Source organism: Nicotiana tomentosiformis, chromosome 6 (genome assembly GCF_000390325.3).
Source record: "Nicotiana tomentosiformis chromosome 6, ASM39032v3, whole genome shotgun sequence".
NCBI lineage: Eukaryota > Viridiplantae > Streptophyta > Magnoliopsida > Solanales > Solanaceae > Nicotiana > Nicotiana tomentosiformis.
Window position 1 is genome coordinate 44,433,297 of NC_090817.1, and position 17,533 is coordinate 44,450,829.

At 40.9% G+C, this 17,533-nt stretch overlaps 1 protein-coding gene across 1 annotated transcript; it reads right to left on the bottom strand.

Annotated features, from left to right (window-relative positions):
- Positions 1 to 8,057: 8,057 nt before the first annotated feature.
- On the bottom strand, positions 8,058 to 9,705 carry LOC138893905 (uncharacterized). Its single transcript, XM_070178571.1, has 3 exons — positions 9,406 to 9,705; positions 8,598 to 9,173; positions 8,058 to 8,504 (listed from the first exon to the last, which is right to left on the bottom strand). The coding sequence occupies exons 1-3, from the start codon at positions 9,703 to 9,705 to the stop codon at positions 8,058 to 8,060; spliced, it is 1,323 nt and encodes a 440-aa protein (XP_070034672.1).
- Between the last annotated feature and the right edge of the window lie 7,828 nt (positions 9,706 to 17,533).

Here is a 17,533-nt window from a genome sequence, read left to right on the forward strand (position 1 = left end):
CATCCTTGTAGAGAGTAGGCCAATAGAAATCACAACTTAGGACTTTAGCCACCGTTCTTGCTCCACCATGATGACCACCATATGGCGAAGAATGATAAGCTCCAAGAATCTCACCTTGCACTTCCTCTGGCACACACTTCCGAATCACCCCATCCGTGCAAATCCGTAAAAGGTATGGTTCATCCCAATAGTAGTCTTGATAGTCCCTCTTGAGCTTCTTTCTTTGGTTTGAAGAGAACTCATCCAAAATGATACCACTCACAAGAAAATTTGCCAAATTTGCGAACTACGCTACCTCTTTCATTGAAAGTGCCAAAAGTTGCTCATCGTGGAAAGAGTCATTGATTTCGAGGCCATCATGTGGCCTCTCCTCCTGCTCCAAACAAGACAAGTGATCCGTCACTTGATTTTAACTTCCCTTTTTATCTTGGATGTCAATGTCAAACTATTGCAACAAAAGCACCCATCTCATCAACCGAGATTTAGATTCCTTTTTGCTTATAAGATAGCGAAGTGCTGCATGATCCGTGTGGACAATAACTTTGGCACCCATCAAGAACGGGCGAAACTTCTTAATAGTAACACAATAGCAAGGAGCTCTTTCTCCGTAATGGTATAATTGACTTGGGCAATATTCATGGTCTTACTAGCATAGCAAACCGGATGAAAAACTTTATTGATACGTTGCCCCAAAATAGCCCCAACTGCTACATCACTTGCATCACACATGAGCTCGAACGACAAACTCCAATTTGGAGAGGTAATGATAGGAGTAGTTGTCAACTTGAGTTTCAATTGTTCAAAAGCTCTAATACAATCATCATTGAAATGGAACTTGGCATCCTTCTCAAGGAGCTTGCACAAAGGGTTCACCACTTTAGAGAAATCTTTGATAAAGCACCGGTAAAAATCCACATGGCCTAAGAAACTTGCACACCCTTCATCGAGGTGGGGGGCGGAAGCTTAGAAATAACTTCAATCTTCGCCTTGTCCACTTCACTACCATTCTTTAAAATATTATGGCCAAGGACAATGCTTTCCTCGACCATGAAATGACATTTCTCCCAATTGAGCACCAAATTAGTTTCCTCACATCTAGCCAATACTTTGTCCAAATTTGCAAGGCAATCATCAAAAGAATCTCCAACCACCGAAAAGTCATCCATAAAGACCTCAAGGTAGTCTTCCACATGTCCGTGAAAATAGTCATCATACACCGTTGAAAAGTCACTGGTGCATTGCATAACCCAAAAGGCATTCGTTAGGAAGCAAAAGTACCATATGGACACGTAAAAGTGATTTTCTCTTGATCTCCCAGAGCAATAAGTGTCGCGCCCCATTTTCCCCTTTGCAAAAGCGGGCTTCGACATTTTGACAACTCTTTTGAGTGGGAGGTAAAGTGAAGAGTCACCACCTAACGATTTCTTAAGGTGTGTTAGTGTACCTATTTTGCAGATAACTCTGTTTGACTAGTCAACGTCACCAAAGATCGGGTAAGGGCTCAAATTACCTCAAAGAAAAAGTGTTAGGTACTCTTCGAGGTCTACAACTGTGGGTCCCGGCCGAACTTAAAACTATGTGGATTATAATTAGGCAAGATGATTAAATAAACAAAGAGAATAAAAGGTCAAAGAGTTTCATTATAAGACAATGAGAATTGGTACAAATCTTAAGGACTATAAGGATACAACTATAACGGTCTATATTAGATGACTAAGTGTATAAAGAGAAGATGGGGGGGGGGGGTCCTAAGTTTTTTAGCCTAAGGGATCACCCCGTGCAACATAAATAATACTTCGCAACTCCTTTTAGATAGGAGTTTCTCATATTATTCAGCGGGCACAGACTATTATCTCCTGCTACCCGATTACCATGTTAAAGTGGTTACCTAAAAACGTTCTAATTCAATTCTAAGTCATACCCTATGCGTGCACTACCCATCCCATACCTATGGTCCAGAAGGTATTGGACCTCTATTTGGGTGGTTCTAGACCTCACTTAGACTGCTCAAAAATATCAAAACTAGGCGACATACAAAAAACACATTGTACTTCACATATAGGCAGTTAGGGTTCAAGTTTGCCTCCACACTTAAGCAACAAATGCACGCAAGACAAACTTCATGTTAAGCAATTTAGAATTAAGAAACTTAAATCCCTATAGATGTGATTTCTACGTGACAAGGCATCAGGGCTTGGAAACAGTTTCAGAGGCCAAACGTTGCTCATAGACAGGATTATACGATTTTCATGCTGATTAATGAAATTGCAAATTTTCGGTTATTATGTCTGTTGTGTCTAGGTGACTCGTGCAATAAGGAATAATGAAAGGACCATTGGGAAGATCCCCGAAGTGCATAATAAACCATATTCAGAGGTGCAACATTGACTCTTATTAAGACGAAACAGTGTTGTCCTATAGACAGGATCTCTAATGTTTAACACTTGGAGCTGATTTTTTCATTACACTCAACCCTATAGACATGTTTTCTAGGTGAACAGTGTGATGCAGTAACGAATGAGATGATTAAAATCCTATAGGAATGGTTTCTAGTGAATAGTAAGAGATAATAGCAAATGAGGTGATCAAAATCCTATAGGTATGATTTCTAATGAATATGCCAAAATGAATTGAAACAAAGTTCATTGACATTTGTTCCTATAGGCAGGTTTTCTAGTAACACGTAGCAGTAAGAATAATTGCATCATTTGAATTCATGTTTGCCAAAAGATAGTGTGTGTGTGTGTGTGTTTATCCTAATGACATAGTTTCTACAGTGCGCATATAAACTGAATGGCATATATAGCAAGTTAATCAATGAGTCCTATAGGCATGTTGTCTACCCCTTGAACACAAACATTAAGAATCTACCCCTTCCCCATTTTTACTAACACCCCAATCGTTTATAAAAAAGTTATTACATGCCCAATAATGAGTAAGATACAAAATGTTATACAAATAATGACAATAGGCCCACAGCAGGCCCTAATGAAATACCTAGCACTGTCTGGACCTTCAGCAGCATACCCAGACTTTCAACAAAGAGCCATGTTCATCAACACAACCCAGAATCCATAGAAGAACTCGAAGCCAAATCACGCAATCATAATGCCAAGCATTGAATTACTTAAACCAACCAGCTTATATGTTCATGGGACAATAAGAAGAAGGAACTAGGATAATTCAAGTTCCATTATTAGGAGAAATGATTAGGGACCCAAATCATAGTGTGTGTGAGTTCACAAGGGCCTCAAAAGGACCCCGAGCAGTGCTCACACTAGGGAGGTCAGCAGTAAAAGCCTTGGCTTTCAGCCGGCTAAGAATAAGAAGTTAAGAGAGCATAAATGACAAGTGAAGGAGAGTGAACCAAGGTTGAGAGACAAGAATTGAGGGACGCAGACATAGTCAAGTTGAGCATATAGAGCATATAATTGAACATGTCACAGGATTTAAGAACAAACTTACTAAAGATTTAGAAACAAGTTCAACACTTAGCGCATAGGTAGTCACACATTAGCAGAGTTAAGGAAAGAACAAGTTTGCAAGATTGGCAAAAATTATCAAATACAAATTCATAATACCAAATAAGTGAAAACCTAAAAGGTCCAAATTATGCTAAGTATAGTTCCTAGTGTTACAGAATAGTCGTGTTAATTTAAACATGATAAGGAAGCAGGTTATGACAATTACTTGTTAATCAAGGGAGCCAAGAACATGCTAAAGGGCATATTAACAGATAATTAGTTATGGTTGATAAAAAAATCTTGATACATGATTAAAACATGCTACATAGGCAAGATACCATTGCAGAAATTCTAAACAGAATAGGAAGAGAAACTCGTGCCATATAGCAAATGCAAACACTCAGGTTTTGAACACAATCGACTAGTTAAACTAAAGAGAGTACAAATTATGCAGATGGAGCATGTTCGAATAACATAATTGGCATTTTTAGCAGAACTAAACACTAAAAAGATGCTAACTAGGGCAAAGGTCACACACAGTAGTGGTTCAAAACATACTGAGTTAGAAGAATCTAAATTACTTGAATCAGGCTTAGGCACATTTCGACTAGCAACATTATAAAGTTAAAGGGTTAAAGAGACCTAAAACTGAAGTAAAGCAAACAAGAATAACCCAGACAACACATTAAGCTATGAACCTCAGAAGTGAAAACATATGCGAATTTCAGATATATTAGAATTGAAATTGCAAAACACAGTAACTCACCAGTCAAACGAATAACAATAAAGAATCAAAATCCCACAAGAATCCAGATTCTCAATGCGTCAAAGTTCCCAAGAACTTCGAAAGAACTCCGGAAAATGCTCGCACCAAGAAGAGGTTGAGTAACAAGGTCTTAGTGGCCTTGGCTTTCAGCCGGCCAAGACAGAATATGGAGATTAGCAAAAGCCCCCAAATTTAGTGAAGAATATGTCGATTCAAAAATCTGTCTCAAAGGGGAATGGGGAGGGGTTTATATAGCAGTAAAAATTGAACGACCACACAAGGAATCAGTGTAAATCGAACAACAAATAAGGAAAGAAAGCATGCAAAATTAGTTCAAAATCAATTTAGGAGAGAAATCGGGTAAACCCTAGTTTTTTTGGGAAAGTGTAAATCAACAGAGATCTAAATGAATTCGGACTCGCATAATATGGTATTGAATGTATGTAGATAAAATAATGCTCAAAATCAAAGATTCGAACCACTTTGGTTCTATTTCAGAAGGTATTGCTTGCCATGTTTAGGCAAGCACCTAGGTAACACCACAAACGGACAACCAGTACCAAAAGTTTTCAAATATGGCAAGAGAATAGTAGTCGAATCCCATTATCAATAGGATTAGAAGAGGGATTAAGGGGAGGCGGCTAGGGTTTAGTGAAGAGGAGACGAGTAACAGAGGGAATAGAGGCGGCTATCTTTAGGAAATAGGGTTAGGGTTAGGTTTTGGGGTATAAGAAAAGGGAGTGTGGTGTTGTGGGCCGTTGATCGCTTTTGATCAACGATTGAGATTAAAAATGAGCTGGGTTGGATTTGGGCCGGGCAGGATTACTTGGGGTTGGGCTTGAGGATTGGGCCAGGGATTTGGGTCTGTCTTGTCCAATAAATAACTCAAAATTGGGCCTACTTTTAAATAGGAGATTAAAAAGGAAATAATTTAATAACATATTTAAATAAACATATAAAGAATTCTATTTATGAAAATTAATACTTTAAAAAATGGTAGGAGATTATAAAAAATGTAAAAATATCATTTTCACCCTGAATAAAATGACAAATGCAATAAAAATTCGAAATATAGGCTATCATTTTAAGATTGTACAAATAACCTAAGAATACCAATACAATTATATAAAATAAAGTAAAAAATATTTGAAACATGTATTGTGGATGCAAATAATAATTTTAGATGGTTAGATCATCACAAGAATAATTTAAAGGAATAATTACTAAATATTTATATAATTTAAATGCAATAAAATTAATTTAAAATCTCTAAAGTTATGGAAAGTTATAGAAAATGATTGTATAGATTTGTAAACTAAATAATGATGCAAAACAAATGCTATTTTGGAAGTATATATATATTTTAAAAAGCTATGAGGGCAAAATTGGGTATCAACAGCTGCCCCTCTTTACCTGGGAATGGTGAAAGAGTTGTCGGGTAAAGAAAATGATGAATAATTTTGGCCGAATGACGTGCTTTTAAAAAACGGAGGCCGAACCCTGGTTCTTGAGTTGCCTACATATCCCTGGTGTTACAGGAATCAGGTCGCGTGTAGTACTGGATCCAACAGTGAACTGAAACCGATGGAGTTGTTATAAAAATGGTCGCATGTTTCGAAAAGGTTCTTTTAGGTAGGATAGTGTTGTAAGTAACGAGCAATTTTAATGGGGTCATGAATGCGAATTTTGGATGTTACGAGTGTATGAGGCAAATGTTCGAACGGTCGTAGAGTAAAAGGTAGTCAATTACTGGTAGTCGGTTACGTTTGAAGAAATCAAAGGATGTGAGCGCTGTGAACAGAAACCGGAGCGAAGATTGCTCCCGTTTGCAGAATAGTTACTCCCGAGTTTCCTGCAAAACATAAAACACAGTGCATACAAATATATATGGGTTATTGTGAAAATTTAAACATGATGCAAATTCTCTTTGGACCATGAAGGTTGTCTTTGGACGAGGAGGATGATGTCCTTGGACCATGATGTCCTGGGCCATGAAGCGTATAACAAGGCATTCACAGGCCATGGAATGGTGTCCTCGGGCCATGAGGATGGTGCCTCTGGACTATGACGCCTTTGAATAATGATGTGCAGTTTCAAGAGATCCTCAGGCCATGGAATGGTGTCTTCAGGCTATGAGGATGGTGCCTTCGGACTATGATGCCTTTGGAAAAAATGGCGATGTTTCAGCCTATGAGATGCAGAGATATGGCGATATCGATCGTTTGATAAAAGAAATAGGTGATGCTTGGTTGTATGTGGGGACGGGACAAGACAAGGCTTAGTCTTGTGTGAGATGAGGGCAACACTTAGCCCTAGGTGAACAAAGATATAGCGCTAGGTATTAGGTAGCGTTGTAAAGATAGTATTTAATCTTATGCAAGGAAAATGCAGTGCTTAGCCTTATGCCAAAAGGGAAGACAATGCTTAGTCTTGTACAGGGAAAGGTAGTGCTTAGCCTTATGGAATTAGGGAGGCAGTGCTTAGCCTCATGCAGGAAGAAGAGACAATGCTTAGTCTCATGCAAATAAGGGAGGTTGTGCTTGGTCTCATGCAGGAAGATGAGACAATGCTTAGTCTCATGCGGGGAAAGGCTAAACTTAGCCTTATGCAATTATGGAGGCAGTGCTTAGCCTCATGCAAAGAGGAGACAATGCTTAGTCTCATGTAGGGAAAGGCAGTGCTTAGCCTTATGCAATTAGGGAGGCAATTCTTAGCCTCATGCAATCGGGGAGACAATGCTTAGTCTCATGCAGGGTAAGGCCGTGCTTAGCCTTATGCAATTAGGGAGGCAATGCTTAGCCTCATGCAATCAGGGAGACAATGCTTAGTCTCATGCAGGGTAAGGAAATTCTTAGCCTTATGCAATTAGGGAGGCAATGCTTAGCCTCATGATGAGTGAAGTGAGAAAGCAAAGTATTTCTTAGCTGGAGATGTTTGCGCTAGATAATTTGTTGTCTTGAAGGCAGTGACTTAATGTGTCTGCGGATATCGTTGTCTTATTATGCCTGCATCCAAAGAAAAATTGTGAGTTCAGTGGGGGAAGGTTGGTTTGCACTTTTGTCTTCTATTTTGCCTTTGCTCCTATCTTGAGGTCCTGTTTGAGTTACCCTGGGTAGCATCTGGCTGTTGTAGAAATAAAGTTTTCGAAAAATATGCATGCATTTGATAAATATAGTTATTTGAATTGTAGTAGTATGCGATTTCAAATAATTTAGATGAACCAGTGACTGTGACATATTTTAGAGACATTGCGACCTCCTTTCTTTAGAATTTTGAGGGTTCCCTCAAAATTTTGCCCCAGTTTAAATGTAATACTTTGGTTGTTCTGTGTATGACGATGTCGGCTAAACTTGTTTTAGAATTTTGAGGGTCCTCCTTAAAATTCTGCCCCAGTTTTCTGATCATGGCAAAATGAAGATTTTATTACGATGTGACCGAACCCACAGGGCTGCCTACGTATCCCCTCTTAAATGGGAATCAAGTCAAGCGTAGTTCAGTTACATCAAATGAAGAAATGTAAACAATCCTAAACATAGTATCTCTTGACTAGGTTTTGGAAAAATTTCTCCTTCCATTTCTGCAAGTATAAATGCCCCTCCTATTAGTACTCGATGAACAATGTAGGGACCTTTCCCATTGGGTGAAAACTTCCCTTTAGCTTTATCTTGATGCGGGAAAATTCGCTTTAGCACTAATTGCCCCGGTGTGAATTGCCTTGGTCTGACCCTTTTATTGAAAGCTCTTGCCATTCTGTTTTGGTAGAGTTAACCGTGACATACTGCACTCATTCTTTTTTCATCAATGAGGGCCAGTTGCTCATATAGGCTCTATACCCATTCTGCGTCGCTGAGCGCGACTTCTTGTATGATTCTCAGACAAGGGATTTCTACTTCGGTAGGGATAACCACTTCAGTACGGTAAACCAATAAATAAAGAGTTGCCCCAGTTGATGTGCGAATCATGGTACAATATCCAAGCAAAGCAAATGGTAGCTTCTCGTGCCATTGTTTGTAATTATCTACCATCTTCCTCAATATTTTTTTGATGTTCTTGTTGGCGGCTTCTACATCTCCATTCATTTGCGGCCTATATGCTGTGGAATTCTTATGCTTGATCATGAAAGTTTCACACATAGCCTTCATTAAATCACTATTAAGAGTGGTGACGTTGTCGGTGATGATTGATTCTGGAACCCCGAACCGGCAAACAATGCAATCCCGAACAAAGCCTGCGACGACCTTCTTGGTTACAGCTTTGTAAGATGCAGCTTCAACCTATTTTGTGAAATAGTCTATAGCAACTAGAATAAATCTATGCCCATTTGAAGCAGTGGGTTCGATTGGACCGATGACATCCATACCCCAAACGGAGAAAGGCCACGATGCACTTGTTGCATTGAGTTCATTGGGTGGCACTCGTATCATGTCAGCATGTATCTGATATTGGTGACGCTTCTGGACATACCTGATGCAGTCTGTCTCCATGGTCATCCAGAAATACCCTGCTCTTAGTATTTTCTTGGCTAAGACAAAACCATTCATGTGCGGCCCGCAAGTTCCGGCATGTATTTCCTTGAGCAATCTGGATGCTTCCTTGGCATCGACACACTGTAATAACCCCAGGTCAGCAGTCCTTCTGTACAAAATCCCTCCGCTTTGAAAGAAGTGGTTGGCTAACCTTCGGAGTGTGCGTTTCTGAATATGAGTTGCGTGCTCCGGGTATTCTCCTTTTGCCAAGTATTCTTTGATGTCATGGAACCATGGATTTCCATCACTTTCTTCTTCAACATGAGCATAATAAACTGGTTGCTTATGAATTCCTATTGGGATAGGGTCGATGAAATTCTTGTTTGGGTGTTGTATCATGGAAGATAGAGTGGCCAATGCATATGAGAACTTATTCTGAATCCTCGGAACATGTTTGAATTCTATCTTCGTGAACCTCTAGATCATCTCCACAGTACAGATATGGTAATATCTTAGTGTTCTTCTTAGCCCACTCTCCTAAAACCTGATGTACCAAGATATCGGAATCTCCAATCACTAGCAACTCCTAAACGTTCATGTCAATGGCCAACTTGAGTCCCAAGATGCAAGCCTCATATTCTGCCATATTGTTGGTACATGGAAACCTGAGTTTTGCGGATACCGGATAGTGTTGGCCGGTTTCTGATACTAAGACAGCTCCAATACCTACTCCTTTGAAGTTCGCGGCTCCGTCGAAGAACATCCTCCAACCATCGTATGCTTCAGTGATGTCTTCTCCCACAAATGATACTTCCTCATCGGGAAAATACATTTTCAATGGTTCGTATTCTCCGTGTACAGGATTTTCTGCCAAATGATCTGCCAATGCTTGCCCTTTGACTGCCCTTTGAGTTACATAGATGTTGTTGAACTCACTTAGAAATATTTGCCATTTTGCCAACTTTCCGGTAGGCATGGGTTTCTGGAAGATGTATTTCAACGGGTCCATTCTTGATATGAGATATGTGGTATAAGCACAGAAGTAGTGCTTCAACTTTTGAGCTATCCATGTCAAAGCGCAGCAGGTACGCTCCAGCAAAGAGTATCATGCTTCATAGGGTGTGAATATTTTACTCAGATAATATATGGCCTGCTCCTTTCTTCCCGTCTCGTCGTGTTGTCCCAGAACACAACCAAAAGCCCCATCTAGTACGGACAAATAAAGCAGCAAAGGTCTCCCTGGTTACGGTGGGACCAGAACAGGTGGTTTAGATAAATACTCCTTGATTTTGTCGAAGGCTTTCTGGCATTCTTCAGTCCAGCTCGTTGCGTCATCTTTCTTTCAACATTTTGAAAATCGGTTCACAGATCACAGTTGATTGTGCTATGAAACGGCTGATATAGTTGAGACGCCCTAAGAAACTCATCACATCTTTCTTGTTCTTTGGAGATGGCAAGTCCTAGATAGCTTTGACCTTTGATGGGTCCAATTCAATCCCTCGGCAGCTGACGATGAATCCTAGCAATTTTCCGGCAGGGACTTCGAAGGCACACTTTGCAGGATTCAGTTTCAGATTGTACCTTCGAAGCCGATTAAAGAGTTTTCTCAAGTCTGCTATATAATTTGTGCTTCTCCTGGATTTAATGATGATGTCATCCACGTACACCTCTACTTCCCTGTGTATCATGTCATGGAAAATGGTTGTCATGGCTCTCATGTAAGTGGATCCAGCATTCTTTAGGCCAAACGACATCATTTTATAGTAGTACATCCCCATGGTGTGATAAATACTGTCTTTTCGGCATCCTCTTCATCCATCCAGATCTGATGATACCCCACGAAGCAATCCACAAAAGACTGGAGTTCATGCTTGGCACAGTTGTCGATTAGTATGTGTATATTGGGCAACGGAAAATCATCATTGGGACTTGCTCTGTTTAAATCCCGATAATCGACACATACTCTGACCTTCCCATCCTTCTTCGGAACTGGCACAATGTTGGCTAACCAAGTTAGATATTCAACCACTCGGAGAACTTTGACTTTGATTTGCTTAGTGACTTCCTCTTTTATCTTCAAACTCATATCTGGCTTGAATATTTTGAGCTTCTGTTTCACTGGTGGACACATGGGATCGGTGGATAACTTGTGAGCCACTATGGATGTGCTCAGACCAGTCATATCATCGTAAGACCATGCAAAGATGTCTTCATACTCCTTTAGGAACTGGATGTATTCTTCCTTCTCTGACGGTGATAGGTGAATGCTTATACGGGTTTCCTTGACTGTTTCGGAATCCCCTAAGTTAACCGTCTCGGTCTCGTCCAAATTAGACTTAGGCTTGTTTTCAAAATTTTCCACTTCTCTGACAATTTCCTCAGGTATTACATCCTCTTCTAGATCATCTGAATCACTATCCTTACGTTGCGTTGTCTCATTACATGTCACAATCATAGGTTCATCGGGATAGGTAATAATAATGCTGTAGAGAAAAAATGTAAAGAATAATAATAAATACTAAAAATAACAATGCATTAAATAAATCTTGAAAATATCAAACAAGTACGACTCGATGACTCGAGCAATTATTTCAAAACAAAATACGTCCAGAACAAAATACTGAAAATGTCTTAGATGCTCATAAAATTGATTTTAAAAATAATTGATGCTAATTGCCAGGCTACCCAGGAACTGGACTGGCCCGGCATGGTGCAGCAGTCCAGTTCTTGAGAACAACTCCTTTCTCCATGGTATGAATAGTAAGGTCTTCCTCCTCCTCAACTATCACACTGCAGTCCATGTCTTCATCATCCATAAATAGCTTCCTTATGCCAGCTAGAGCTTCATCTTCTTCAGACCCCCACATCATGTCAGCTTGATGAAATGTCTGATGTAAATGTGGTACCGGTTGTTCCAGTGGATAATAAGGACCACGCCATGGCGGCGACCAATCCTGATACTCTTGCCAAGTGTATTCATACCCAAGCCCCAAATTTGTACCATGATGCTTCAACTGTACCGGTTTGGTGATCCCTTGGAGATTCTTGCCGAGACCCTTGCCAAGCTCGTATCCTGTACATAGAAATATACTTTCTATCTTGTTGCTATACCATTTGTCCTTTTCAATTGCGTTGAAGCGCTCAATGTGATGGTATATTTCTCCACCCAGCTTCCTCCTGTTCTCGATGACTGGAACAATCTGATTGGTATAGATGGGATTACTCCTGTCTCCATGGATGATCACTTCCTGATGATTCCATTCAAACTTCACAACCTGATGTAGAGTAGAAGCTACGGCCCCAGCGACATATATCCAGGGTCGTCCCAATAGTAGATTGTAGGTAGCAAATATATCCAGCACTTGAAGCTAAACATCAAACCAGGTTGGGCCCATTTGTAGGCTGATGTTGATTTCTCCAATTGTGGCCCTCTGAGATCCATCAAATGCCTTCACATTCATACTTCCTACTCGTATCTCGTGCAGACCTTTACCCAGCCTCTTTAGAGTAGTCAGCGGACATATGTTGAGACTTGAACCCCTATCTATCAGGACCCTGGCGATGAATTTGTCCTCAAATTGCACTGTAATATGTAATTCCCTGTTGTGACTAAGTCCTTCCGGTGGCAGCTCGTCTTCATGAAAAGTAATTTTGTGGCTTGCCAACACCTTCCTGACCAAGTTGGCCATTTCCCTACTAGTGATGTTGGTGGGGACATAGGCTTCACTCAGCACCTTCATCAGGGCATTCCTGCATGTCTCTGAATTTTACAGCAATGATAAAATGGATATCTGAGCAGGAGTTTTGTTCAAATGGTCAACTACAGAGTATTCTCTTTCTTGCACCTTCCTCCAAAGGTCGTCAGGGCCGGTCTCAATGACAAGTGGCTTAGACGCAGCTTCTTTGCTTGTTCCTCCCAAATGCTCGGGTGTATAAACCCTACCGGTTCTAGTCATGCCTTGTGCTGCACCTGTTTCTTCCATTTTCGCTTTTCCTTTCCTTCTTGCCTCCGCAACATAATCCCATGGTATAGCTTTAGACAGGTAAGATGGAGTAGGTGATACCATCACAGTGAAGGGTGTGGTTACCTCAACTTCAAATGGCATTGGTGCGGCTACTTCAACTTCAATTGGTGCCTGGGTTTGCACTACAATGGGTGTGAGGGCGACTGGAGATATTTTAGGATCATTCCCCTCCCGAATGAGTCCAATTGACCCTTCCGGATCCCATTCTTCATCGGCCTCTATCACATTTACTCCCTTATTTCTGTGATCTGGGAGAGTATTGTAACGAACATTAAGTGCAGTCTTCTTTTCCTGTATCACTTTAGTGTCAATTAATGTCTGGATCTTGTCCTTCAGAGTGCGACATTCCTTAATGGTGTGACCCTTTATGCCTGAGTGATAGGCACATGTCTTGTTTGGTTTAATCCACTTAGAAGAGTTTTCCATAGCAACAGTGGGAATGGGAGTGACATAACCGGCAACCATCAGTCTCTCGTAGAGTTGGTCTATGGGTTCAGCAATCGGAGTGTATTGTCTGGGTGGTTTGCGGTCGAAATTTGGCCTTGGATTTTGATAATTCTGGAGGGCTGGTGGTGGTGAGTGGTAATATGCGGGTTGTGTGTTATAAGTATGGTAGGTGGCAGCAGGTTATTGGTATCTGGGGAGGGGGGTGAAGGCTGGTATGCGGGTGGAGGTGTTTGGTATGTGAGAGGAGACTTCGGACCTCGGGCTACCATTACTGCACCCACTTCTTTCTTCTTAGAGATACCTCCCGACTGCAAAGCTTTATTTATGGCCTGGAGTGCTTTGAAATTCATCACCATTCCGCTTTTGATCCCTTCTTCTACTCTCTCTCCCAACTTGATGATGTTAGAGAACTTATGGCTTTCAATAACCATCAGACTTTTATAGTATTGCGGGTCTTGAGCTCTGACGAAGAACTTATTCATCTGTTCTTCTTCAAGTGCCGGTCTTACCTTCGCAGCTTCAGACTTACATCGAGTAGCATACTCATGGAAAGTTTCCGTTGGTTTCTTCTTGAGATTTTGAATGTAGAAAACGTCTGATGCATTTTATGTGTTGAACCTGATTCGATCCATGAAATCTGATGCCATGCTCACCCCATTAACCCACTTCTTTGGGTTCTGACTGATGTACCAAGACAAAGCATCTCTAGTGAGGCTCCTCATGAACAGCTTCATACAGATTCGTTCGTCTTTGCCAACTCCTACTAACTTGTCACAATATGTTCTTAGATGCACTTTCGGATCACCAGTTCCGTCGAACATTTTGTACTTGGGAGGTTTGTAACCCTCTGACAGTTCTACATCCGGTTGTATGCATATGTGCTCATAATTCAAACCCTCAATGCCCTTGCCACCTTCAACACTCTGAACTCTGCCAGTGAGCTTCTTGAGTTCTTCCACCATGTTCTTGATGAGCAGGTCCTTCTCAGTGGATTTCGGTATTTATAGGGCTTGTTTTAGGGTGTGGGGTAAAGTTTCCACATATATGGGATTGCTTTGGTGGACTCCGGGAATCTGGTCATAATGATGGTCATTGGTTGAGTTTTGTGGATCCGGAGTAGGCTGTGGTGCATTCTGAGGGGTGTGGTATGTGGTTGTTTGTTGGTATTGAGTTGGATGGTGATGGTGTTGTTGAGGAGTAGGTACCGCTGGAGGGTTGTGGTTATGAGGAGGTGTGGAGTATTGATGTGGTGCGGGAGGATTTGGTGGTGGGTTTTTATTCTGTGTGTTTTGGGGAGGTGTCGGGTTTTGGGCATTTGTGTTTTGTTGGTTGATATCAGGGACGTTTAGGGTGAGGGAAAGGTTTGCCAAGTTCCGGACCTGCTCAAGTTTCCTTTGTAGCTCCAATATTTTCTGTTCCAGACGTAGGACCAATTCATTATGTGCTGGAGTACTCCGACCGTCCGAAGTTTCAACGTTCTCTACATTGTCTTTTCTGATACCGCTTAAATCGTCCATTTTCCTTTCCCTTTGCTTTTGCCTTTAGGATTAATTGGTGGAGGAGGTGGTGGAGGACCTCTGGATCTAGTATGATATGCGGATGATGCCAGTATGCACGAACCAACCTTGGGGAATGGGAATAATCAAAAGAAAGAAAAACAAAAGGTAACCAAGTCAGTAAGGGATATTGAAAGAATGCTTGCAATATTGAACATGCTTTGCAAAATCATATAACAGAATCGCATCCTAATTTGGGGGACCTTGTTGTGCCCGAGGTAGGCCTAAGCGACACATAGACTTGGAGAAAATTGATGCCAATAATTATGTCATTTCATTAATGCGAAAATGAACCAAATCCTTACTAAAACGACAATAATAAGAAAGTTACTAATGAAATTTGCCTTATTACAATCAAAATTTAAAACTAAGATAAAAAGCAGTAAAGAACATCATTTCCTAATCTACTTGGTCCCAGAAGGACCTTCCCCACGCTTGGCTGTCTTGACTCCATCAATCAGATTCCCCAGGTCGCGCATATCCAACAGCAGGTAAGCCTTTGTTAGATGCCCCCCTTCATTGCCATCCATGTTCTGACAATCTGAAAGCCTCTTTCTCATCTTTCCCTCAAGCTCCATCAACCCTTGCTCCAAATATTCTAATCTTTCTGTTGATCTAGTGGCGGTTTTCCTCCATTCGTTGATTGCTTCCATATCCACTTTGTGTTGTTCTAGATGCCTAGCTCCAGACTCGAAGACCCTTTTGCGTAACCTCCTATACTTGACTTGTGCTTCAACAGCGTCATCTATGATCCTGTTTTTTACATTAATTCCTGGCTTGATGCCTCCTGCTATATCGTCCACTAACCATGATGGTTAGAAGTACACATGGCCATAATGATACGTATCTCGCTCAATAGTATCCTTTTCCACAATGACCTTCTCATTCCACATATGTTGTGCCTCGAACTTGAATGGAACAACATCCCCTTTAAAATCTACTTTGTACTGGACTATGTTGGAAACCCGAGGTATAAGCTGTTTTCTTCCCGCTTATCTCATTACCCTTATAGGAGCATAAGGATAGATGCCCCTCAACCCGATCAATACTAGGTGAGTAGTCTCTCTTGACCTGATGATGAACTCACTGCTAGGAAACCATTCAAACATCCAATGTACCTGCTCGTCCGTTAGACTGCTGAAGAAACACAGCCAGCTCACAACATTTCTAGGTTGTGCAAACCTGTCTGGGATAAATGTCATTCTCTTTGGGTGATGGTAAGCTATGTAGTCATTCAATGGTCGATGCAAAAGCTCTTGGCGATATTCTCCTCTTTGAAAATGCTCTAATAACCAAACTTGCAGTAATAGATTACAACCCTCGAAGTGCCCGAACCCCTGCTTGCACTGATCTAGAGCGCGGTACATCTCGGCTAGGATCATGGGGATGATGGTATAAGTTTGTCCCTCGATTCCTTCCATTAAAGTCCTGGCGACCATGGCTAAACGGGTATGAATCCTTCCCCCTTTCATTGGAAATATCAATAACCCCAAGAAGTAGACAATGAACACATAAACCCGATGGTTCGTCCAACCCAATGAAGTAATGGTAAGTTCATCATGATGAAGGCGATATGACTTGCTGTGCCCATAAAGCTCATAAAGAAATTCAAATGGGATGTATGACTTCTTCAAACAAAGCAATTCATCATTTTTCTTGAAACCCAGCATTTTCAGAAAATCGCGAGGGGTGCGATTCTCTGGCACTAATAACCCTGGACTATTCCACGACAGCTTAGCGAAACCTCCTATTTCCTCTAAGAAAGGAGTCATTTCTATGTTACCGAAGCAGAAGACGACCCTTTTCTCATCCCAAAACATAGTAGCAGCCTCAATTAATGCTCTATTCGGTCGGATGTCTAACAAGGATGGCAAATTACCAAGGACCCTTCTCACATGATTCTTTTCACTAGGCGTGAGAGTTTTTCACCAATCAAGTAGCAGAGGCGGGATGCTTTGGACCATGCCGAACCTGGGGACTTCGTGCTTCATTTTCTACAAACAAATAGAGTTAGACCTTTCCCCCTCCAGATTCGACTATTTACACACTAATGATCAATATATTGGCCTATTTTCTCCAAGCAATTCACATAACGTGACAGTGTCCATTGGGATTGTGGAAATCCCGTCGGACTTTGGACAAGGCTTATCTTAGCGGGCTATCACATTAGCAACGTTGTAACCCATACTAGGTTTAACATGATGCATGTACATTTAATATTGGAGTGAGGTTTCTAGATTGGCCTTGACTTGTACTCCCAAGTGTACAACTTGAGATGGAAAGGCACGGAACCGTCGACTACACCGCTGATCGACTAGTCTACCGCAAATAAGCCTTTCCGATTTAAAAGGGTAATTTTGGAAGAGCGCGAACACTCATCAAGCACCACTATGTTGATAATTGGCACAAGTAGAGTATGATGTGGAACATGCTTTATGCAGAGATAATAAACAAGTATTTGCATGATAAATATGTAAAAAACGATAAATACAGTATTAAGATAAAACATGAAAAGCATAAAAGAAAGACAAAGGAAGAAGTTAGTCTGTGGAATATATGGGAGAATGTAATAAAGAAATCAAGGGAGTAGGGACGGGAGAGGCATGATATAGCTAATGAAGAGCAGTTAGAGATGTGCATGTTATGACAAATTTAAGCAAATAAAGGACGGCATGTAAAAGATGTGCATGTTATAACAAATTTAAGCAAATAAAGGTGAAGAAGGGAAGGGATGTGCATGTTATAACGGGTTTAAACAAGTAAAGGTGAGCGGGAAAGAGATGTGCATGTAATAGCAAAATTTAACAAA

Coding starts and splice junctions, on each gene's coding strand:
- LOC138893905 (XM_070178571.1), bottom strand. CDS start 9,705: ATGGACCCGTTGAAATACATCTTCCAGAAACCCATGCCTACCGGAAAG. Junction 9,174..9,405: donor TAGGTATTGGAGCTGTCTTA/GTATCAGAAACC, acceptor GAGATGATCTAG/AGGTTCACGAAGATAGAATT. Junction 8,505..8,597: donor GTGCATCGTGGCCTTTCTCC/GTTTGGGGTATG, acceptor TTCACAAAATAG/GTTGAAGCTGCATCTTACAA.